Genomic DNA, 23,872 nt, shown 5'->3' on the forward strand with positions numbered 1-23,872 from the left:
CCAGAGCTAGTTCCCCCGCCGAGCGCCGCGCTCCCCGTCGAGCCTCCAGGTCGGTCCCCAGTCCCCCCCCCGCCCCCAAATACTCTCCGTCAAGGAAGGGACCGGAGCAGAGCGCAAGAAGAGACGCTGCCCAAGGAGACTGCCGCCGCCGCCGCCGCCGCCGCGGGTGGAAATCGCTGTGACTCACCGTTGGGCTGAATGTGGCTAGTGAGGATGGTGCCAGCCAGCAGGACATGCCACAGCCCCGTGCCCACGCGGGCACCGGCTCCGAGCTGCTGCCATAAAGCCATCCCTCGGCAGGGCAGAGGATCGCGGCGAGGACGGGACGGGACCCGGCCGGGGCAGGGGAGAGGGGCCCCGCTGGAGTCTGCTCGGCGCTGCTGCTGCTGCAACAACTCAGGGCACCCGGTAGGCGCTCAGGACCCCAGCCCGCCTCGGGCTCCCAGCACGCTCCATCTGACGCTCATGGCCGGACGGGCCCGCCGCCGGGGCTCCGAGGGGGAGCGATCTGGGGGGCGGAGGAGGGGGGCGGGGAGCCTGCGGGAGCGGGGGCTCGATCCGACAGCCCGCTCTGGAGATCCGCGCCGGGCAGCCGCATAGACCCCCTCGCCGGCCGGTCGCCGCGACGCGACTGTGCGTGTGTGCGAGAGAGAGAGGGAGTCTGTGTGTGTGTGTGTGTGCGCGTGTGTGTGTCTCCGTCTCCTTCTCACTGCCAGGCAGCGCTGGGTTGGCTGCGAGCACCTTGTCCGCGGCAATGCAGAAGAGAAAGAAGAAAGAGCCAGCGAGGGGCTGCAAAACCCGGACTGGAATCCGCCACGGGAAGGGACCGAGCAACAGCTGGTTACAGACTGACAAGCTCCTGAGACGCAAACAAGCGCTCCCCGGGGAGGGAAAAGGAACCGCAGCCGCCAGGCGGAGCCGCCGCACACACCTACCTGCCTCGCTCGGCTCTCTGTCTGCACCACCGGGTAGGAACAGCCCGCCTGCGGGGGAAAGTGGGGCCGAGAGAAGGGCAAACGGTGCCCGGCCGGGGGGGTGGGCGGGGTAGGGGGGTAGGATAGGATACGGTGTATAAGACTGCCTCCAAGCCCATCTATGGGGTTGCATAGAGATTCCCACCACAGGGGGTTTCCTTCCCCGCCCAGATGCTACCCCGAGGCACGCCGAGTGCATTATACCCCTGGCAAATCAACAGGCGTTTCGGAGACTCCCCAAAGCTTTCTACCTAATCTGTCCTCCGATATAATGCCAGTTGCCAAAGCCCGCCTGCTACTCCGCCGCCGCCCCCCAGCTAACCCCGGGGCAGAGTGATGGCCCTTTAGCTCACTAACTCCACCCTGCCACGATTCACATCAACCCCCCCCCCCCCCCCCACATCTCTGGTCACACCTCTAAGCGAACTCCTGAGAGGAAACCTAGGCATCATTCACACATTACAAAAGGGAAAGCGTGGGGAGAGGGGGAACACATCCCCTCCCCCTGCTGTCGGAGATTCAGGCACATCCTTAAAAGACTCGCCAGCCTCTACCCTCCCTCCCCAGTCACCTTGCATGGGGAGCAAGGATTCCCAAGGGGTCAGAGCCCAGTCCGGCAGTTGTCTCGTTCCTACTCCAGTCCTGGGCTTGTCTGGAGCAGGGGCTGCCAATCATAAGCATTTATGTTCTGGACAAACGTCCCCTGAGGAGCTGCCTGGGACCCCCGTGCTCTGGTGGTGCCCGCTCTGCCGCAGCAAGGGGACGGAGGAGGGGGACGAAGGACGGAGGGTGTGAATGAGCCCACAGGGCTCCCGGAGCTGGAGGTGGCGGGTGCGGGAGGCTGTGCTGGGGTCAAACAAGGAGGCTGGGCAGAGCTGGCTAGGTCGGAGGAACCTGTGCCTCCTCCAGCACAGAGACATGCAGCATGTGCGAAGAAGACAGACACAAAGACGGGACACACAGACACAGAACAATACAGACAGGTTCAGACCACACATCTAAAGACTAGGCATACAATACAAGGAGAAAAACAAGCTAAGCAAAGCACATGCAGACAGACAATAGCATGCAAAACATGGATATACAGGCAAACATGGGGGGGGGGCACCCCTAAACAACACAGACCACCTCAGACCCTTGCTCAGAAGAAGCAAAATAGATGCACACTCTTGACACAGTTGCTTGCAACCCTCACACGCACTGCTGCATCTGGCACAAAATCATATTCAAGAGCTCAACACATCACCACATGCAGCACATAAAGCTGGCTGCACACACAGAAATGGGTGCCTCGTCCTTTTTTCTTAGATAGCCCTCCCTCCTTCCCCACCATCACCACACACCTCTAAACATCTCTGTGGACTCTAGAGTTTGATGCCTGTGGCGGAGTTGTGTGGGTTGCAGGCACTTGGAATGGTGGCCCAGAACTACCTATGTACACTGTGCTTGGGAAGAAAGAAGTTAACAAGCCCTTAAACTCAGCACTAAACTTGGCACCAGCCTATGACTTTCCCCCAGCTTTGTAGAGAAGGGAACTGTCCCACAATTGTCTCCTTTACAGCTGTAGCCATCAGGAGCACATTAATCCTCCAAGAAAGAAGGCAGGGCTGGAAAACAACCCTCTCTTCCTGACCTCGGCCCCTCAGGCAGGGGGGGATGCCCAGATGCAGCACAAATGCAAGCTGTAATTGAGTGCAGCAACAGATTTATTTAAAGTTCAAAACCAAGCCATTCATTACTCTCTTTTTTCTTTTTACAAAACTTCTGCTCATTGAAAATGTGTATATATATTTTTTTAGATTGCATAATTCCCTTGTGGCCCAATATGTGCTGGGGTTTTCTTTCTGTTTTAAAATCAGAATGGTCTGTTTTTGAACTTTGACGACATTTGTCCTACAGTCTCTGGCGGAGCGTTCTTAGGCTGCGCTCATTTGAGCATCTTGCTTCTCCTTGGATTGGGATGCCAATGCTTGTGGGCTCTTCCTGGAGGCCGCCTCCCCCACTGTGGCTCTGAGAGTGACCTGGTTTCACATGGCAGAACTGCCCAACCCCAGGCACCCCAGAGCTCCTCATCCCACAAAGAGCAAACGATGCACATGCATGCTTTAAATGCCAAAGAAAAAAAAGGAGTGGAGCTCCTGTTAGGGGATATCCAGTGTGGGAGCCACAGCCCCTAGTTGTGAACACAGTGACATCACAGTCCAGCACTGGGGTTTCCATAGAAACCCCCACTTCCAGCACACACTGACTTGAGCTGCTGGGAGGGTGAGGGTGATGCTTGGCTATGTGCCAGCAGGTGTACATCATTCTCTGAGTGTTTTTTGTGTGGGGGGAGGAATTTCAGATATGGAGCTGTATAAAGTGCATGGCTGATGTCTGCTTGGAGTCATGTCTCAGCTGCTGAGTTGCTCCCTGATGTTAGTGAAAGCTGGAAGTGCCATCAAGAGGGTTGCCAACTCCAGGTTGCAACATTCCTGGAGATTTTAGGGGGTGGAGTCTGAGAAAAGGAGGTTGCCATACAGACTACCCTCCAATTCAACCATTTTCTCCAGTGGAACTAATGTCTGTCATCTGAAGAACAGTTGTCATTCTGGGACTCTCCAGGTCCAACCTGGAGACTGGCAGCCCCGGCCACCACTCTCCCGCACACCGCTGACAGAGAACTTTGGAGGCAGCTGGGGCCATGGGACACAAGACACGCAAAGACACACACACAACATGTTGCCCTCTGAACGAGGGGGCAGGTTGACGCTCCTTGTAATGAGATACTGGGTTGCAATTAGAAAGCAGGGAGTTAACAAAAGCAGGGAAAATTAATTTTTTCCCCCATTTAGGCCTGGGCTTGTTTGTGAAAGAAAAATGAGTGAGGGTCAGTGTGCCTGAACCTTGCCCCATGAGGAAGAAGAAAATGAATAAAGCCAATTGGAATCTACAATGAATAAAGCCAATTGGAATCTTCAGCTGGAGTCGCTCTCCATAGCTTTCCACTGTAAAACACATCCCATGTAGCTAATATATGCATGCATGACACTTTGTATGATAGAATGCAGTGTGGAATTTGACTTCCAAGCAATATCAGTGAATGAATGCAGAGGAGAAGGCAGAGCAAGTTACTAGTTCTTATTGTTACCGGGGGTGGGGGGCCGGGTGGGGGGGGAGTTTAAGATGGAAGCCTAAAAGCTTAATGATCAGAATGAACCTTGGTCACTTGGTCAGGAGGATTCCTGCTGGTCAGAATGAAATGTAGCTCTTACTGGGCTTCCCCCAAATCCCCAAATCCCTTTTGTTTTCATTCTCAGATTTACAACTCCCCACTAGCTTGTGCCTTTCTGCCACCAGAGTCCTCCTTGCCAAAATATTCAACATTTTGCAAATGCCTGCTAGTGGACTAAGAATGAATGCTGGAAGTTAAGAAATGTATGCTGTGAGAGCAGAATTTATCCAGAATGTGCTTCACAAGAACCACTGTCAGCAGTCACACTGCAAAGTGTTCCCTAGGCTGATTAGGAAGAGGGAAGTGAAAGGCCTTCCATTTATCGGGTGCGGGGGAGGGGATTTCACTGAATCTGACACCTTTTGTACACATGCAGGAGTCACACATGTTTCCCCTTCTGCAGATGAATTTCTCCAACCAACAACTGCAATGGGGGTATTCAGTCACCATGACCACAACCCTCTCTTTTTGTCCACCTCCCAAATTAGCTTCTGTTTCCCAATGTTTATTACTGTGGCAGCATCTTTCCCAGGGGTGTTGTACTCCTGACCGGAACTAACCTTTGCAACTCATGTGCACTGCCAGAGCCATGGCGTGGCTCCCTGCTGCTCTGGAACTCTTTGATGATTGGCAAGAGAGGAACCCGGCTCTGTTTGCTCCCCTCCTGAGGATATTTATTCACATCCACTTGGCAGCCTGCAACTGGGGACTGATTAGCCTGTTCTATTTGCACGAAGCTGATAAACAGTCCTAAAGGAGATGGTTCATGGCTCATCTGGGCTTGCCCAGCAGCATTTGTTCCTCCTGGGCAGTGGCAAGGAAGACTCAGTTTATACCAGTCATTTAGTTGCCTCCTTACGCTTTTTCCCAGATGCATGACAGTTAAAGTGTCCTGTCAAAAACCAGCACTGCCCTCTCCCCATTTGCTGTATATTCAGTCAGTGTAGTGTAGTGGCTAAGAACGGCAGGCTCTAATCTGGAGAACCAGGTTCGATTCCCCACTCCTCCACATGAAGCCTGCTGGGTGACTTTGGACCAGTCATAGTTCTCTCAGAATTCTCTCAGCCCAGGCAGAGGCAGGCAATGGCAAACCACCCCTGAACGTTTCTTGCGTTGAAAACCCTGTCGGGTCACCATGAGTCAGATGTGACTTTACAGCACCCACATGAGTCTTCGCTGCCAGAACCAAGAGTGAACCAACAGAACAGGGGACCCCCGCAGAAAGTTTCTGCAGCTGCAGTGCAGGTCCCCCCGCTTCTGCTCTCTCCCTCTCTCTCTTTCTCATAATTCTGCCAGCCCTTATTCCATGCAGATGCACGAGGACCCGTCACAGCAGCTTGACAGCCATGCTCCCTGAGGTCACTTCACAAGATGGAGCTTGTTAGTCACCATCTCACCACCCATTCCCTTTTTCTTTATGACATACTACACACCAAATCGGCCAGGTGTAGTGGCCTGATTCCTTGGGGGCCAGGGCTTCTCCACCTGCCCCTCCCTCATCAAAATGCTACTTGCTAGAACAGCAGCCTTCCACCTGGAGCCTAAGAATCAAGCTCCATTTTGTTCCTCCAGCCCTCTCTAGTTCTCAGTCCCCCACTGATTATTACACATTTAGCAGGGGAAAACTCCACCTGTATAATGGAGAAATCAGCAACTGCTGGTCCTGGAGTGATTGTAACTTGCTTCAGCCTAATGCAGGGAGCGCCTGACAATCCACCCTCTCCTTAACACAGTTTTCTGTCCTAAAAGGAGTCCTGGACAGAAAGTAAAAGAAATTTGATTGGTAAAGTTGGGGATGGAGTGTAGGAGGAGTCAGTTTTCAGACTTTTCTCTCATTTTTAGCAAACCTGAAGGGGCTCACAGGGACATCCTCTTCGACAACAAGGAGCCCTCCTCCATTTTGGACACAAGTGTCCCTGTAATAGAAGGAGCCAGTTCCTAATCAGAAATATTGTGCAAGAAGGTTTCTCAGTGGGTAGGAAATTAATATAAATTAGGAAAGTCTTCAGTTAGAAATTGTTGGGCAATTTTATCTCTGTGTAGCCATTTTACATCTCACTTTCTTCATGCTGGCCCTGGCTTACCTCATATCTTCTTTAATAAGCTTATTGATGTTGCACTATAACATCTATTTGAAGTGCTATGTAGTGGACTAGCTGACTCTGGGTGCAATAACTCTACAGACGAAGCAAATCTCGTAGACTGTATCACTGGAACCCACTGATCATCACTATCAGTCCTGGCAAAACAGCACACTTTTACAATTCATTGTAAACATGGAAAACAGCAAGAACCACTTTTTCTAACAGTGTGAACTTTGTTTCCCAAGGGACACATCAGGTTCACACCTGCACTTTATCGGTACCAGGTGCTCCTTCCCCATACACTGAAGTCTATTTGCTTCTGCCTTGCATCAGGTGGGCCTGAACCTTAGAATACACCCAGCATGGCCCTTCAGATGAGGCCTGAACTAGAAATGCATTGAAGCTCTGTCAGTCTCTTACCAGGAATCCCACCTTGGACCAAAGTCACAGCACAAAGACAGAGGGGTCTAAGCTTTCTCAGTCTAGAACTGCTCTTATGGGGTGCGTGATGTCCTGTTCTGTGAAAGCATGCATTTGTTGGTATCAGTATCAGTTCATATTCATTTTCATAGCAATGCAAACAGTGCCCCCATGCCCTTTCAGATCTGGAAAAAAGCAATAGAGAGAGGGGGTTAAACCCACTTCCACTTGTGCCATGGTCCCAATCCATATCAGGGTTCTGTACTCCTGGTGAGGGACTTTTAAAAATGCTAGGAGCTCTTAACACAGAATTTGCTACGTTTCATCTAGTTACGCCCTCAAATACTGCAGAGGAAGATCCACAGAGGAGAAACTCTCAGCTTTAGCCACCAGGGAACCACCTTTAGTCCCCAGACAGGTAGTTCCTGTGCCCCACCCCCACTCAGACCCAGTCAGATATCATGACAAAAAACCTTGTAACTTGGCCAGCTCCATGTAATGAGAGTCCCTAAATTGTTGACCTCTATACTCCCCTTTTTGGCTGATTTGTCCATTATCCATCTCATTGAGAAGTCCTTAGAAATCTTATAACAAAACCCATGGTTTCCTGGAGCTCAGTTTGAAACCTCTTGCTCTAGAGGTTTCCATTCCCCCTGCTCCCAACCGAGCAAACTACTAGCATTCTTCAACTAAAACTCACATCCCTATTCTACTCCAGATCTGTGTTCTTCAAGCAAAAGTGTCAACAAGAGTGCAGGGAGTACAGAAAGAGGCAAAAGAATTGTACTCCAGTTTAATATGTAGCCAATGCGGTGAAGGTCAAAGAAAAAGGGGTTTCAGCAGACAAGGAACAGGCAAGGAAAGGCAGACAGGGGATGGGATCTATTTCTTATTGTTTGCTTTTGTGCTCCATACAGCTAGTTTCATCAGTAGATCTAGGAAGTAAACAATTAGCAAGATGCTCTGATGCCTTCAAGAACTGGAGTGAGAAAAGACAGGCCAGGGCAGCCTTCTTTTACCCTCTTGACATACATGGATAAGGTCTTCCTTAATCTCCTGCACAGAACTTCAGACTTTTCTCCAAATGATTATGAGTTAGACTGTATTATATGCTTGTCTGGTAACTCCAGGTTCAGATAAGTGTTGCTGCTTCACCAAACCATCATGAGAAAATTGCCACTTCCATAAGAGGTGGAGGTAGGAAAAACATATGCAGAATAAGAACGAGTCCTCTAGATCAGACCAGACCAGGGAGGGTCCATCCAGTTCTGGTTCTGTCTCACTAAGTCACTCTGAAGGGCCAACAACAGAAATTAGAGGCTGAGGCCATCCCCTGATATTGCCTCATGTAACTCGTACTCAAGAGTTTCTACATCTCTGAATATGGAGGTTCCCTTTAGTCATAAAGTCTAGGAGCCATTTAACCCCAGTCCCAGCTACTTTGACCCATAAGCAGGCTTCATGGTATGGTGTAAGCTTCGGAATGGCATATAGTGCAGTGAAACTGAACAATGTGGACAAAGAAAGCTGCCAGTTTTGAACACTTGTGTGCTTGTGAAAAGTTGTTTACTGATCAGAGTTGTGAGTCACTGTTTCTGCTTATGTACTTTCCTCTCTACCATATGCTCTTTTTATTTTATTTTTTAAACACGCAAGGCCTTTACCACCTGGCCTTCACTGCTTGGAGAACCACAGCTGTGTCTGCCTCCAACCGCGAGCCGTGCAAAGTGCTTAAGAAGACTGAGAAAAGGATCAATAGTGCCAAACCTCTCTAAAGTTTACCGGCTTATCTCAGCTTCCCAGTTGGTGACGGCTCCACATTTCATACCCAATTACAATCATAGCACTGTAGCTGATGAAATATTGAGTGTGGGCTGAGGAGACCCAGGTTCAAATTCTGCTCAGCCATGAAGGTCACTGGGTGATCTTGGGCCTGCTACCATCTCTCAATGTAACCTACTTCACTGGGCCATTCCGAGTTTAAAAGGGGGAGGGGGGAATGAGAGCCAAGCTAACCTCCCTGGAAGAAGAGTAGGCATACATTAAATAGGCCAATAGTGAAAATAACTGATTAAGGTTTAGTGAAAGTGGCATAAATGCAAACTGAATGCAGTTGTGGCCTAGATTTGATTTAAAATACACTGGTTACCTGAAGAGAGGGGATGGAATTATTCTTTTGTTTCAAATGGTCCTGCACAGCGATTGTTTCAAATGGGGTTACCAAATCTGGGTTAGGAAATTCCTGGAGAGTTGGGGGTCAAGCCTGGAAAGGACTGAGTTTGGAGATGGAGGGAGCTTAGCGGGGATGTGATGCCATAAAGCCCAACTCTGAAGCTGGGTCTGCCATTTTCTCCAGGGGAACTGAACTCCAGACTCCACCTACAGGTTGGCAACCCTAATTTCAAATGAAAAAGGCCCCTGTTTTCTTTCTGTGACTTGCTTTTATGCTCAATCTTTCCAGCTCCTCCTTTAGCCATAACAATTCCTCTTGGCTCTTCCACCAGGGGGGGAAACTCATTATCACGCTTTCACCAAACTTCTTCTTGTTCAGAGAGTGAGGGTTCACCAAACAGCTTTGCCCTCTATTATGCTGAATATTAGGCTGGCACAGGAGGCATAGGTTGAGAGGAAGTCTGATTTAATGTGATCACTGTGGGAGCTGGGCACAGGAATGCCCAGCTCGTTAATGTTGCAGTGGAGAGTAACCCCCAGACTCTTCATGTTGTGAGCAGGGGGGAGGGAAATGTCAGGAACCTGTAGGTCTGTAGTCTTAAGAATGCCCGGGTGAGTCAGAGTAAATGGAAACCAAATTCCTGGCAACTTGCTGCCCCATTGCTGAGCCCTACAGTCAGTGAATCCCATCAGCCTCTGAGGGTTGAAAAAGATTTGCTGTTAGTTATTCACCAGGATGGGGTAACAAAACCAGGAGCAGTGAGAGCCATTTATCTTCTCCCCACTGCTTTAGTTCAATAAAGGATGGAGCTGAAATAAATCATAGGGGGGATTTGCAGCTATTTTCCACAGTTCAAAATCAAATTATATTTTTAAAAAATTCAATGTCAAAAGTTGACATTTGATTTTTTTTTAATTTCTGAGAAGCTTTGCTTGTTTATTGTGGTAGCGTTGGCAGCGGAAACACCCAGTCATTCTGCTTCCAAATACTAAATGCTCCCAGAAAGCATATATTTGGAATCTTTCTAACCCTCCTTCTTTCTAAAAAAGCGTCAAATGGCCTCCTATATCCAGTCTAGAATGGAAACAAAGAAACCTCTCACTCAAATTCTCTAATTTTGAATTTGCATATTAAAACTCTCACCTCAAAATCTCAAGGTCCTCTTCTGAAAATTGCCTGTTTTCAATTGTATGTGAAATTCCACTTCAGTTTTAGATGAGAACACTCCAAAAGCAGTAATACATTCTGCATCTAGGTGGGCTTTTCTTGTGTTCATCTGATCAGGCCAGATCTCCTCACACTCTCCAGCCCCACAGGGGAACCCTAGAATCAAATATGTCTCTCTAATCTGGTCTCACTTGGCCTTTACTAGTGGCACAGTGAGCACCTGGGTTTCCCATACTGTTCTCCCAGCTATACAGAAACATAACAGCCTCAACCAACAAACTTAAATCACAATCAAATCCCAACACCTCCTTTAAAGGAATGACAGGAAACACTGCTAGAAAGAGGGCAATTAAATGTACACAGCTGGGAAGCTTAGCTGCCTCTGAGACCTAGCTGGCATCTCTGACATCAGGTCAGCCACAGATTTTGTATCTTATTTTAATAAACAGGAGCTTATTAAACTCTCCTGAAATGATCTGATCAGCAGCACCTGTGAGATTGGAATGCGAATGAAACCTGTACCAGGTTAAAGGCGGGGAGGGATAAAGCTGAGCTCCATGCAGGTAAAAAATACGGCTGCCGAAAAGATGCAGCAAAGGTCTTTTGGTCACAGTGTGACTTGGGGATCTCAGTCCTCTCAAGCCTTGATTTTGAGGGGATTGTTTTTGCCCAGAAATTGTTTTGTAAGGGGGAAGATGAGCAGTTTATGGTCCTTCCCCATGTGGGAAGCAGCTCCTGGGCCTCACACAATATGCATGTTGAGGAGGGGGGGGGGCTCTTTTGGAAAAAGCCACCCTCCATTTTTTAAAAAGTATTAGTAACAGCATTTGCATAAAAACAGGATGTTTTGCTACTCTTGCCTCCATCTGTTCCTGCTGAAGTCACAGCCCCTGCACATGAGCTCACTGCAGGTTACTATGGAGACAACTGTGATCTCACGCAGAGAAGAGTGCAACTTTTAGACAGGCAGAGTGGCAGGAATGACCCCAGAGGCTGCTGAGCAGAAGCAACTGAGCCAGCTTTGAGCACCTTGCTCAGGCAGACCAGACTACAACCATTCAAGCTGCCTATCTCTGCACTGCTGTTTCTCCATCATGAATTGCAGTCTTGACCGAAGGCTTCAAAAACCTCCATGTGTGGACCGCTCTCGGCACACAGTGTCCCATCCTGGCTGTACTGCATGCTGGGTCATCATTCTGTAGCTGGTTAGAGCCGGGGTAAACTGTGGGGCACTGCTGCCCACCCCCCTCAAGTGAAGCAGAATCTGTGTTCAGAACCAAGAGGCCATTGCCCCTTTGCCAAGTACAATTTTCCTCATGCATGGGAGACTTGGTCTTTTTCTGGCCCATTTGTTTTCTTCCTCCACCAGCAAACCAGCAGCAGCGATCCCTTTTCAGTGCTCATATATCCTCAGTCCCTTGCCTTGCCTATTTGCTGCTGCAGGTCACCATCCCCATTCCAGCTTCACCTTCCTGGCTGTGATGTCTCTCCAGTCCTTGCACAAGAAGGTTCTTTGAACACTTGCCGAGAGATGCCGCTGAGCCAGGAGAGGCTGGGCAGTGTGCAGAATCAGCCCATCCCTGCCTCCCTGCATAGAATGTGCACAGGAGGAGGCAGCTGGCCTCAGGGCCTGGGCCTGCTAAGCGCAGCTGAGCCTGGCTTTTGAGAAAGCTCCATCAAAGGCTACTGGATTGAGAAAAAAGCGGCGAGGGAAGTAGCCATTCACCATCTGAGCTCCTGTACAACAGCACACAGGTGGCTGCCGAAACAGAACAGCCTGACCTGCACTTACTGTTTATATCATGCAGGCAGCACCGAGCAAATATGTCGTCTGGGGGACCCCAAGTTGTCATATAGTAACAGTCCACGTTCCATTAGACTCCAACTGCATAGAAGTGCCAAAGAGGGCAAACCCAATCCCACTGCTCCCTTCCTCCACGAGGGGGCACCAGGGAACACAACAAGGGACAGATTTCCTTATAAATGCATACACATCAAATGCAGACATAAAAGGACAAATGGAAATAGGCTTTGCATGCAGATGTACTCATCAAAGCTTTGCACACATATGCCTAAAGTGCATATTTTTCATGCAGACATCAGAGACCCAGGGCATTGCACACATTCCTCCTAACAAAGGCACATAAACTGCAAAGTGGGGCTATCTTAGGGCAGAGCACCATGGTAGCTCTCTCCTTTGCCAAAGCGGCCCAGCGCTCACGTGCTCCATCTGTTCACCCCTCTGTTATTATTCTGTCTTTTCCCTGATCAGGATAGTCTCCAATTCTGGCTTCTGGTGCTGCCAGTCTGATGCCAAGAAAAATACACCCAGCTCAGTATAAAGCTGGCCAACTTCCCCCCACACACAGTGGGATGGCGGGAGGGGCACTAGGAGCAGAGTCTTGTCTACACCTCGAAGCACGTGGCTTTTATTCATGCTTAAACAAAACCTTCCAGGGATTTAAAATGCAGCTATTTCCCCTCATTTGAAAATGTTTAATTCAATGTTGTACACTTACAAATGATTGCAACTCCAACAGAACTGAGCTTTGGGTGCAGAACTTTTTGAAAGGAACAAGCACATTGTCAGAAACCTGTATTAGGCATCAAAGGAAAATCAGCAAATAGAATTATACAGGATAAGAGAACTAAAAAGAATATCCAAAAATATACAAAGATAATATAAGCAGAAAGAGAACCCAGAAGGTTAATTCAGAGTATTAATCAGGAAATTGGCCACCATTTCCAGTAGCATAGGATCCTGATTATTCAGGAGATAATTCAATTTGGAGTTAAGAAAGCAAGGGCCTGCCAAAGTTGGGGCCTTAAGAAAAAAGTTGGGTCTAAATTCCATGAATTTTGGACAAACAAAATGTGCTTGAGTGATACTTCAAGAGTTAGACAATAAGTACAAGCGTGCTTCTAGTGTAGAGATTTCATAAATCTCCCTAGATGTAGTATGGGAGGAAATGTGTTGGTTCTAGCTCTAGTAATTGATATTTGACTCAAAACCTAGATTAGGATCCCCATCCCTTTTGAGCCTGAGGGCTCATTAGAATTCAGACATGACAAGGTGTGTGTATCAACTAAATGGCTGCCACAAAATGGTGGCCTGAGGAGGTGGAGCTAGCCATAAAATGATTGCCACGGTTGAACTTCAGTAACACAGAGCAGGTTGAAGGTTCTTATGCTGTGTTGGCAGCTGCTGCCAAAGCAACATTTTAAAAAATCTGCACAGCCAATCAAATCTGCAATAGTCCATCAGAAGCCTTGTTGAGCCTAGCCCCACCCGCTTCCTAAAGCAGGCACCAGAAAAGGTGTTGGTTGGCACCATGCTGGAGACCCCTGATCCAGATTATGGAGGGAAACTTGAATATTGCCTTCACACCGTTCACAAATTGAATCTTGAACACTTTTACACAGGAAGATTTCTATGAGAAATCTGAATTCATTTTTCCCTTTGCTGAACCCCCTCTCCCACAGTATTCCTGTGAGCAGCAGCACTCACAGAACTACACCTAGGTCAGCCCCTGTGATTCCACAAGGGCAGGGGTGGCAAGAGCCCAGTCAACATGTGAGGCCTTCCTCCTTGGCAACACTTCATGTGCAGTCTGGCCCCATTCTTGTTGCTTAGGCAACTCTTAAAACCAAAGCTTTCCATCCCTAGCTCTGCTAGGCTCTAAGCTGATGATTGTTCTTCTTTGAAAGATATGCTACAATAGTGCCAGTCTGATGTGGGTGTCCCTCTGGGGTGAGGTTCCTCATGCCAAGCTCGAATACCACTGTGAAAATCCAGCATCTGGCCCCCTGATATGGAGCTGGCCCTCCACTTTCTCCTCTGACTCTGGCCCAGGAGACAAGGGGCAGCCTTTGAAAGCATTTGGCAGACTTGGGCAGCAAGCCAGTGCACGGAGAATAAAGCAAGGCTTTCTTCTGACAGCATCGTGTCTGATCAAGAAAACGGAACTCTTAACGCTCACCCACTACCTTGAATAGGGCTGTGTTGTGTCTGCGCTCCACTACTGGACATCACCAAAGGCTGACAGCTTCATTACCAGTCCTTTGTGCTCAGCCTCCTGGATAGCAGCACAGTCTTGGTGGCCCATCACAGCTGGATGAGGGACAAGTAACAACCAAAGCACAGGCTGGGTTTGGGAAAGGGACAGCTCAGGGCCAAAGGCTTTGGCTGCTGCTTTCATTCCCAATTTGATTTTGCTCGTTGTAGTCCGTTGTTGCTGTGCTGGTTCTATGGAAACAGACACAAAATCAGTAAAGCCGCTCTTTTCCAGATAAACTAAAGGAAACACTTCATTCAATGCAAAATTTACTTTGTTCCCATAAGATACGGTGAAGATGATCACATGCTGAAGAGGCTTTAAAAGGACTAGACACATTCATGGGCCAAGCAATAGCTATTAGCTTGCATCCTTTTCAAAATGTGTGTTTCCTCTTCAGAGCAAGTATATCTGAGAACCAGATGAGGATGACCAGGAGTATCAGGTGACCCTTGCTCACTTGGCTAGGTGGTGCTTTGGTCTAACTCGACAGGTAGCTATGACATTCTTCCTTGCCAGTTTTTGCTGGTGCGAGCAAACCTCCAAATTGGTGTGGAGTTAACCATCAGCATTCACTACAAAAGCTATGGGTCTATTTGAGCAGAGCATTCCTTTACTAATGGAAAATAGTTCTGCTGACTTTTTTGTGTTCCATTTGTGAACAGGTTAGTTGTTATGAATTCTAGGATTGTTCAGTCCCTTCTTCCTCTTTGTAGATTCCCAAATGGCTTCCTGCTCTGCTTCCCATAGAACCAGTGTGGTGTAGCAGTTGGGGTGTCTGTAGGATCTGAGAGATTCAGGCTCAGATGACTACTTTGCCTCGGAAGCTTGCTGAGTGACTTTAGACCAGCCACTCTGTCTCTCTCAGTCTAAGTAGGATTGTTGTGAGGATCCACAATAAAGGGAATTCACAGTAAAGGAAAGCTGCTTTGATTCCCCACGGGGAGGAAAAGTGAGGTATAAATATGTAAATGCCTCTTGAAAAGAAGGGTCAACTGACTGCAGGTAGTTCAGTTCACTCACCATCTTTTCCTATCCTTTCCCTAATATTACTTGTAAAGGGTGAAGCCGGGCAGTCAGGAATGCTTCTTTTCTGTGTGAGCAACTCTCAAGAGCTGTTGTATCCGGTGGAGTGAAAAAAGCCCAAGTTGCTGAAGACGGCTTATGCTTTTCTTTTTTGCAAGATGCTTGGCTCTATGAAGAAGGGCTCTTGCACTCCTTGTCTCTTCCTCTGTCTACCTCCCTCCTTATCCACTTGGGGAAGAATTGGTAAAGGGTAGGAAAAGTAACCAAGGGAGGGGCTATTTTTCCACTATGGCTTTCAGGAAACTGGAAAAGGTAAGGGAATACAAACTGAGGCCCTTTCCGCAAGGGGAGAATATGGCGGCCTGGGGACGGCAAAAACGCCGTCCCCAGGCCGCCATTCGCACAGGGGGCGCAGCTGCAGTGCAGCCACGCCGCCCTTGCACCGCCCTACCGGTGCGAAGCCGGCATTCCCAAACCACGCTTCCCCAGCGTGGTTTTCTGGAACGCCGGGCTTTCTGGAACGCTGCCGTGTTCTGGCGCGTCGCTGAGGCCTGGGGACGCGCCCCCTTTGCCCTGCGACCCTGGAGCGGCCGCACAGGGCAGGGGGGCGTGTCCCCTGGCCTCGGCGACGTGCCGGAGGGCCGCGGGACTGGTAAGTCGCCCGGACGACGGCGCAGCTCTGCGCCGTCGTCCCAGCCAGTTCCGGGACCGTCCATGTGGACGGTCCCAGCATCGTCGGGGCGGCGTGGGTTAGAAAGATAGAAAGCGGCAGAGCAAGAGTGGAAAGGTTGGAAGTCCTGTTTCAGCTACCCCTTTATGGCAGAATAAGGCCCCATAGTGAGTTTCTAGTGCACTGGGAGGACCCTTTGCACTTATAGAAAAGAAGAGGCATAGAGTGATGAATTTAACAGCATTCACTCAACTCTTCCCAGCATAAGGAGAACATCTAGGATCTACATTTTGCCTGGTTCTTTCTTCCCCCAGAGTGTGAAGGTTTCCTTTATGCCCCTCCTCCTCTGATGCTGCTCTGATGCCTCCATCACACAAAAATTGCCTCCTCCGGGCAAGACTCAAGGGCAGTGTTTTTTATGAGCCACTTGCCATTCATCCACATTCTTTATTTATTTAGAAAATTTCTATACCGCCTCTCTAGGGAACCCGCCCGAAGTCATTTACAAAATGAAACATAATAGAAACATAAAACACCATAAGTTATTAATTGAATCCCAGTATTAAAAACCAAGCCACAGTATAAGAACATAAAACATTGAGCAGCTTAAAATGAATCTCAGGCAGGTCTCAGCTAAAAGCAGAGTATTGTGGTGGTGATTGGCCGGGGGCGGGGCGGGGGCTTAATTGAAAGTCTGGAATGGATCAAAAGAAACCTTTTGCCCCAATGCCTAAAAGATAGCTGTATGGGTTGGCCTCAAGGGGAAGGGCATTCCTCATACAGTGTGCTGCTGCTCCTGACGTTCCCTTCTCTGGTTTGTATGGATGACTCCTTCACAGGTTACCTGAACATGCAGAGAGGGGGAGCACATCACCATGTGATCACCCCCTCATGAGAACGGTGCCAACAGATGTACACTCCCTGCCCATGACCAGCAACATTCGCAAAACAGAATTCCCTGTTGATGGGAGGCAGCATATGCATGGGCATTGCCCCTGTGAGTAGATGCTGTGCTCACAAGCTGCCAGTCATGAGGAGGCAGGGGCCAGGGCAGTGCCCTTTGTGCCCACTCTCCTTCTCTCCACTGAGTGAATACACGGAGGAGTCATGCATACTGGTCTGGCATTTGCTGTTTCTGAGCCAGATTAGTTATGCTTCTACCTACCGCTTCTCAACATGCATCATTCTCCAGGAATAGGTCACATTTGAGGTCAAAGATGCCAACCACGCAATGTTGTATTTCTTTCTTCTTGTTCTTGTCGTCACACTCCCCTTCAGTTGTTTCTGTCTTTCATTCTCCCTGCAATGGGGTCATGGGATCCACTTGTCCCATTCCCCCCCCCCCTCCAAACTAGTCATATGGGTGCCTCATGCCCAGGTATGTGAGTGTGTCTGTGGACAAGGTTGTGTCCTTAGCACAGGAACAACAGCTCTTCTCTTGGCTCAGCTCCCCTCTCTACCAAGACATGGTGGTGGCAGCTCCGATCTTGGGGGAAGCGGCCCGTGTTGCCGCCTGTGTGCGCTCTGATGAGTTAATAGACTCTAATTAATACAGATTGGGGAGATCACTTTCAATTTCCCTGGCTCTCCCTCTTACTGAAGAGCCGCAGAGGACGCTGGCTGTAGTATCTGCAGCAGCTCAGTATATAACCAGGGGCCCTTCAGCCCAACATGGCTCTGTGTTGCTGGCTTTCATAAGGGCCATGAGAGGGGTCATTCTCCTCATGCTTTGGTCTTGACACCGGGGGCCAGTGCCCTTGTTAAGAGATTGGACGTTAGGCTCTCATTGGCATGGCTTTCAAGTGCTTGGGTCCAGTGCCAGTTGTTGTGAAACAGATATTTGGAGTCTTTTCCACAGCTGTGACAGGGAAAGAAAAACCTGACTTTCTAGAAAGAGGATATTGAATGTTGTATACTTTTCTGTCCCTGCTAAATTCAGGCTTCTAACCTTTCTTGATGTAGTATTAACAAATTAAAGTGGAAAGGGAATTAAACCCCTACTAGGAGCTGCTTTATTTCATTATTGGCTACATTTGTACCCCACCTTTCAACCTTAGTCCTCAAAGCAGTTTCCACATAAGGCTGATCCATCCCGGGAGGGCCGGTCCCTCATTCCATGTCTCTGCCACTACTTCAGCCCAGATTAGTCTCTAAGTTCAGAAACAGCAAAAGGGGAATTGAGCACATTTAATATCTGAGCACCTCTTTTTCATTTAACATAGATAACTCTCACAATCAAACCTCTCAAACTCTATTATTTAAATAACAAAGAACCAAGGAGTGCAAGGCTTGCGTTGATTTAGGACAGAGTTTTTGAATTTCCAAGGGCAAAATGAATAATCTTCCATGAGGAAAAAAAGATTTATTCAGTGAAAACAGATATAAATTCAGGTATATAAGGAAACAGTAAAAATGCATTCTCACTAACATTCTGTCCTAGCTGAAGACTAAAAATGAGGCAAACTTACACAGTTGTGGAAGATCAGAATGTTACCAAGCCATAGAGGTTCAGAAAGAAAGCCACCTTCTGTCTTTACCGAAGATCTCTTTCAGGACTGCTCTTCATCCACAGAAAATTCATCCACAGAAAGTTCTGCTGCTGAGCCACTTCTTTATCATCATGCAATTTGAACAGGTAATGATGGACCCTGGCTTTAATGATAGCTATACTTTGACTAATCCAGTGTAAACCAAGCACATTAAAAACCAATGCAAGCCTGTTGAACTATATTTGTATATGTCAACAAATTATGCATATTAAAAATGTGAGCATCTCTTTACCAGAATTCACTTCACCCCAAGTCAGAATGTTAGATAACTGGGCAAATGGCATTGATAACTCACAGGCATCTCTTCACAGTCTGGTAAAGCTCTATCTACTGAACAATTGTATGTTCTGGAAACACTTGTGCTTGATTGCGGACAACGCTGATGTGTAAATCTCTTCAAACTACGTTTTCATTTTTTTACTCAAAAGTGAACAAAATTTTACCAAGTAACATGCAAGTCCTCAGAAGAGAAGGAAAAACAGAAATAGAAAATCCACTCAAAACTCAAAAACAGTTTCACCTAAGTCAGCTTTGAGATTTTGGGACATCCACAAACAAATTAGAAGCCTCAGAATTCCAGTGAGAATCCCAAACACACACACACACACACACACACACTCCCCCATTCTACTTCAGAAGGCAGATCCTCTCTTCTGCTCTGCAGAGGTATGTCTCCAGGCAGCATCTTCCCCTTGGATTTTCTCAGTGTCATACCGAACTAGGCAGTCAACCCTTCAAGGGTTGCCACTGTAATTACCTGTTTTTATTACTGACTATCCCTGAACTCCCCTTATCTCCTTTGGGTGCACAACTCACATCACTCAACCTATGTATTCATGTTAACTCCTTCTTTCCCTTTTGGACTTCACTGAATGCTTCTGCATGACCAACTCCATCCATCGGCACTCTCCTGTTAGCATCTCCAGAGATATTTTCCCCACTTCACAAGCCTTTCTGCACTTCCACCTCTCAGCTGCCCCCTTTCCTTCACTTTATAGATCACTTGGACCTCCATCATCCCTTTTTTCTCTTCTGTCCCATAGTGCTCTTTTGCTCTTCTTTGCACCCCCATCTCTCTGATCCCCATTTTCCCTTTCCATCTTTTTGTTCTGTTTTATTCCCCACCCCTCAGCTCTGCTCCGGCTTGTGGACCTTGGCCATTTCCCTACTCACCTTTTGTTGTGCGGTACTTGTGGCAAATAATCTGGGGGCCTGCTGCATTCCCCACTACCTAAGCGGTGACAATGCAGTGACCCCGATTCTACTGCTCTCCTTCCTCCTTTGCACATGTTATTTCAGTTCCTGTATCATCGAGAACCTTTTAAAAAAACCCCACGCCAAGCGCAGGGGCGCACGGGGGAGTGGGGAAGCGCAGGGGGTGACTCCGGGTTTAAGTTTCCCGCTGTTTCTGGTGATGTACAGCCATCTGTCCAATTAGGCAACAGTGGGGTGTACATGATGCGCGTGCAGCCTGGGTTTTAATTTTTAAAATTTTTAATGCTAAAAATCTACGTCTCCACGTCGTTCTGAGCGCTCATGGGCATAGATGCGAATTGTGTATGTTCAAATAGATGTGGATTCCTCGGCACAGCATGGGGACGTGGATTCATCCTTTTGAACATAAAAAAAAAATCCCGCTCCAGAACGGCACAGCAGCCAATCAGGACAGTCCCCGAGTGGATTGTGGGGAGTCCTGCAGCATTCATTTGACCAAGGGGAGGAAGCTGCGGTGGGGACCGTGAGCCCGCGCTCAAAAGGTCCCGCAGCAAAGGAAACCACAGCGTATCGACCACCATTTTGTAAGTGGGGAAATGACCTTTGATGGCAATAGCACACAAGACTTTGATTGTAGCAGCAAATTCATCCCAGGAAAGACAACAAAATCTGCCAGCACTTTATAAAGACTAACATGGTGTAAGTTCTTTATAAAGACCAACATGGTGCAAGCTTCTTTAAAGGCCCAAGAACGCAAGAAATAGGCATGAGTCTCAAACATGGGCAGACTTGGTGGCATGGCAGACTGGTTGCTATAGGCTGGAAAACTTGGCACCAACCCCATCATGTTTCCCTGAATTCAGAAAGTGTTAGAGAGATGCCAGTGTGGCAAAGCAAGAAATCTCCCCTTCCCACTGCTGACTTTTTACATGCCTAGAGAGAAAGAGGCACAAACAGCAGATATCTGTCATTTCTCTAAGGGCAAAAAATAGAGAGGGTTGGAGGAACTCATCATCTAGCCTTGGGCTCATGTTTGTAAGTCTCTTTGGGACAAAGTCTCTAGTGTAAGTCTCTTTGGGACAAAAAAATTGCTATTGTACTACTATTCCTGGCCCGCTACTGGCATTTTGTTCATCCTTGTCAGACAACAGTTGGTTTCCTTTCTCTTCTCCTTTTCTTACCATGATACTTCTTTGACAAAAATTAGCAGCTTGGAGATGCTTCCTCTGTAGAAAATGATCTGAAGGCTCCCTTCTTCTACACCAAGAACCAGAAGGGTCTGAGATGGCACAGCTCCACGGCAGGTTCCAGTTCATTCAGTTATTGAATGTGTCCATAATAAAATAGGAGTCCAGCATCACCCCAAAAACTTATAAAATGTATTCCAGGATGAATGGACTAAGCCCAGTCCTTTAAAGGGGCACCGGACTCCTGTTTTATTTTGCTGATACAGATGAACACAGCTGCCCACTGGAATGAACATGACCCTGAAACTATGGAGCAGATGCAGATAAAGAAACAGTACTATTCACCGTAGCCGTCTACCATTGTTTCTTCTCATAACTCAAAAACAACCATATCATCAGGTGACCTAACATATGAAGAAAGCCCAGAGTTACCAGTTGTAGTAGCTACACCTAACCCCACCAATGAGTTCAGCAGTCTTTTTAGTTTCCCCTCGTCTGGCACTAGTAACTTCTCCTCCCTCTCTCCACTGCAGCGATAAAGTGTAAATGGTGGCCTCTTTGGGAGTCCTGGCTGAACTCCTGCCACAGTCAGTTAGTTTATTCTCATTATGAACATTATGGTATTCAATACTCATGGCTCTTTCACTTAGGGCCTGTGCAGACAGTATTGTTATGGGCCATGCAGTTCAGTTATGCCAAGCAGAGAAAGCCGTGTCTTTCTAGGCTGATGCCTAGCCTGCTTGTTGACAGTGCATGAAAAACTTTACAATACCCCTTTTCCACACAAGCAGCAAAAACACATCTGCAATAATTTATTTATGATTTATTTCTTTAGGATATCTCTATGCCACTTCTTCAATCCTGCTCAGAAATCTTTAATATTAGTAAATCTCCTCAGGCTAGTCTGAGCTCAGACGGAAGAGCTGCGACCCACCTGCAGGATTAAGGCCAAATTAAAAGAAGCAGTTGTGATTTGGGCCAGAAAAAGGGGGTTTGGAGGTGGCTGGGAAAGTGTGCTGACAAGGTTTTAGCTGTCTATATAGGGGCTGGGGAGTATAGAGTGGGCCACTTAGGAGGTGGCTCTGCCTGTCACTGCATATTTACCTCACATCAGTTTAGCTTGTAAAGGAATAAACATGTTTTTAAAACTCAAATATCTAGCGCTGTTTTCTGACAAGGAAACTCACCTCAGGAAAGCTGCTATGTATTTTCCTGCCACTCAGGAAAATATGGGTGAACACTGTCATTACTTGTGATGCTGGAATTCTGTTATGCTCATGGGGATGGGGAAAGGTATTGGGACAATCATGCTGTGGGAGAATCTCCCCTCTTTCCTCCATGTTGCATGTCAAACTCTAAATACTTCCCAGCTGTTTTAAGGTGTATTAGAGAAAGGAGCAGGTGAATTAGGGAAAGGAGCACGTATCCATTTTGCCTTCAGGAGAACACATTTTTATTGGAGAAAATGGTAGAGAGTGAAACACTTATCCCCTCCCCCCAGTTACTTCATAGACTGAATCACACATTGAGAGTTGCAATCACAGCAGTCCAGGGTCACAAGTAGTGTAGTCAACAGAAAGACATTCTTAGCATGACGAAAGTGGCTTTAATACACAGTCTAGGTCTTGAAAACAAATGTTCTAGAGTGCAGCACATATGTATTCTATCTCTGGTAGTTCACAGTACATGGCTGGCTTTCCCCCCCTGCTGCACTTCAATCACAGCCAGACTTGTTTTGCTGAATTCTGTACCTTGAAAAACTAAGCATCACCCCCAAAGAGCAGGCAGTGGCATCAAATACAAGACTGTAAAGCATGTGCATAGCTAACACAGGCTCTTACTGGACAGAGCCTATAAGGTCACTGGACGAGTAACACATCTTCCCCAACATAACTAGTGCTGTTTCAGAATTGTTTTAAAGGGTTATTTAAAGGGCAAGTCCTTGTCTTCTATACCACCAGCATTCTTGTGGTCCTTTACAAAAGGAAAAAAATAGTGCATGATTATCTCTGCCCTGCAGTGATGCTCTGCCATTTCGAGAACCTTTTATTATTGTTTACATCTATTTTTCTTTGAAGTTGTGCACTCATCCTCTGTACTGGTAAAAAGCACATCTCCCACTTTGTAGAAACAACTTTTATTCCCAAAGCAAAGCTCCCCCCCGGCCACCTCCTGCTCATATTTGTAGTTATGAGGGTGCTGATACAGGATCAGGGTCAGCATTATCATAATACTAATGCAGAATTTACTCCTAATGTTTTCTCCCAAGAAAAGGTACAAATGTTTTCTACAGCCCTAACCTTAAAGAACTTTGGATGTTTCCAGGGTGGTGAAGCAGAGCTGGGGGTGTTGCAACAGAGGGTGGTGCAGACTGGCCATAAACTGTTCCCCAAAGCCTTTCCCTTTTTCATTTCGCTTGTACAACTAACCCACTCAGGCCTCTCTTGCTGTGCCCTGTACCAGTCTAGCAGGGCCTGTCTGTGCCCAAACAGAATTTATTGGGCTTATCTGTGAGATGCATGAGAAGAGGGTCCGGTACCTGTTCTTTGCAGCAGAGTGGAGCGAGGATGACGAGAACATGCTTGTTCTGCCACCAAAGGTGACAACTTCTTGGCCCTTATCAGCTCCGCTCTTGGATGCACATGGTAATCGCTAGGGCCTTAGCGAGTGCTTGGCAATTTATTCACCAGGAAGAGACATTCCCAACAACAGGCACGTACCAGAACTACTGCTGTTATGGCTACTAGGTGATCATCCTTTGTTAAGCTGATTGCTTGCTATTAGTCAGGGATGATTGGCTGATGTTTCCTCAATGGGAGCAAATGATTGGAGATGTTTTCCTGCATTAGCAGTTTACCTGCAGGGTGGGACCTGAGAATAGAGTGCTGCGAGAGGTGTGTGTGTGTGAAAAGAAGGCCACTTACAGTTGTGTATATTTGAAAGAGAAAGAGGGGAAAGGGTAGGAGAGAGTAATGAATTTAGCCAGGCTGAAAGCAGCCAGGAAGCAGATGTTGTTCAGGTTCAGAAAGTTGCTCTGGGAATCTGATGTAAGTTTAGTAGTTGTGCTGCTTCTTTTAAGAGCCAGTTCTGATATGGTCTGTCTGTACTCTCGTAAATAAAACAGATATTACAAACACA

At 47.6% G+C, this 23,872-nt stretch overlaps 1 protein-coding gene across 2 annotated transcripts in view; it reads right to left on the bottom strand.

Annotated features, from left to right (window-relative positions):
• UNC5A (unc-5 netrin receptor A) overlaps positions 1–765 on the bottom strand; it is a 115,341-nt gene extending 114,576 nt beyond the window's left edge. Inside the window, exon 1 of one of the 2 annotated variants that reach the window (XM_048491397.1) lies at positions 188–765. In XM_048491397.1, the coding sequence (XP_048347354.1) occupies positions 188–290 (103 nt within the window). In that variant the 5' untranslated portion in view covers positions 291–765. The remainder of the gene's footprint in view (positions 1–187) is intronic. The other variant, XM_048491398.1, reaches the window with a different exon arrangement.
• Between the last annotated feature and the right edge of the window lie 23,107 nt (positions 766–23,872).

This window comes from Sphaerodactylus townsendi, linkage group LG03 (assembly GCF_021028975.2).
Source record: "Sphaerodactylus townsendi isolate TG3544 linkage group LG03, MPM_Stown_v2.3, whole genome shotgun sequence".
In the NCBI taxonomy this organism is placed as follows: Eukaryota; Metazoa; Chordata; class Lepidosauria; order Squamata; family Sphaerodactylidae; genus Sphaerodactylus; species Sphaerodactylus townsendi.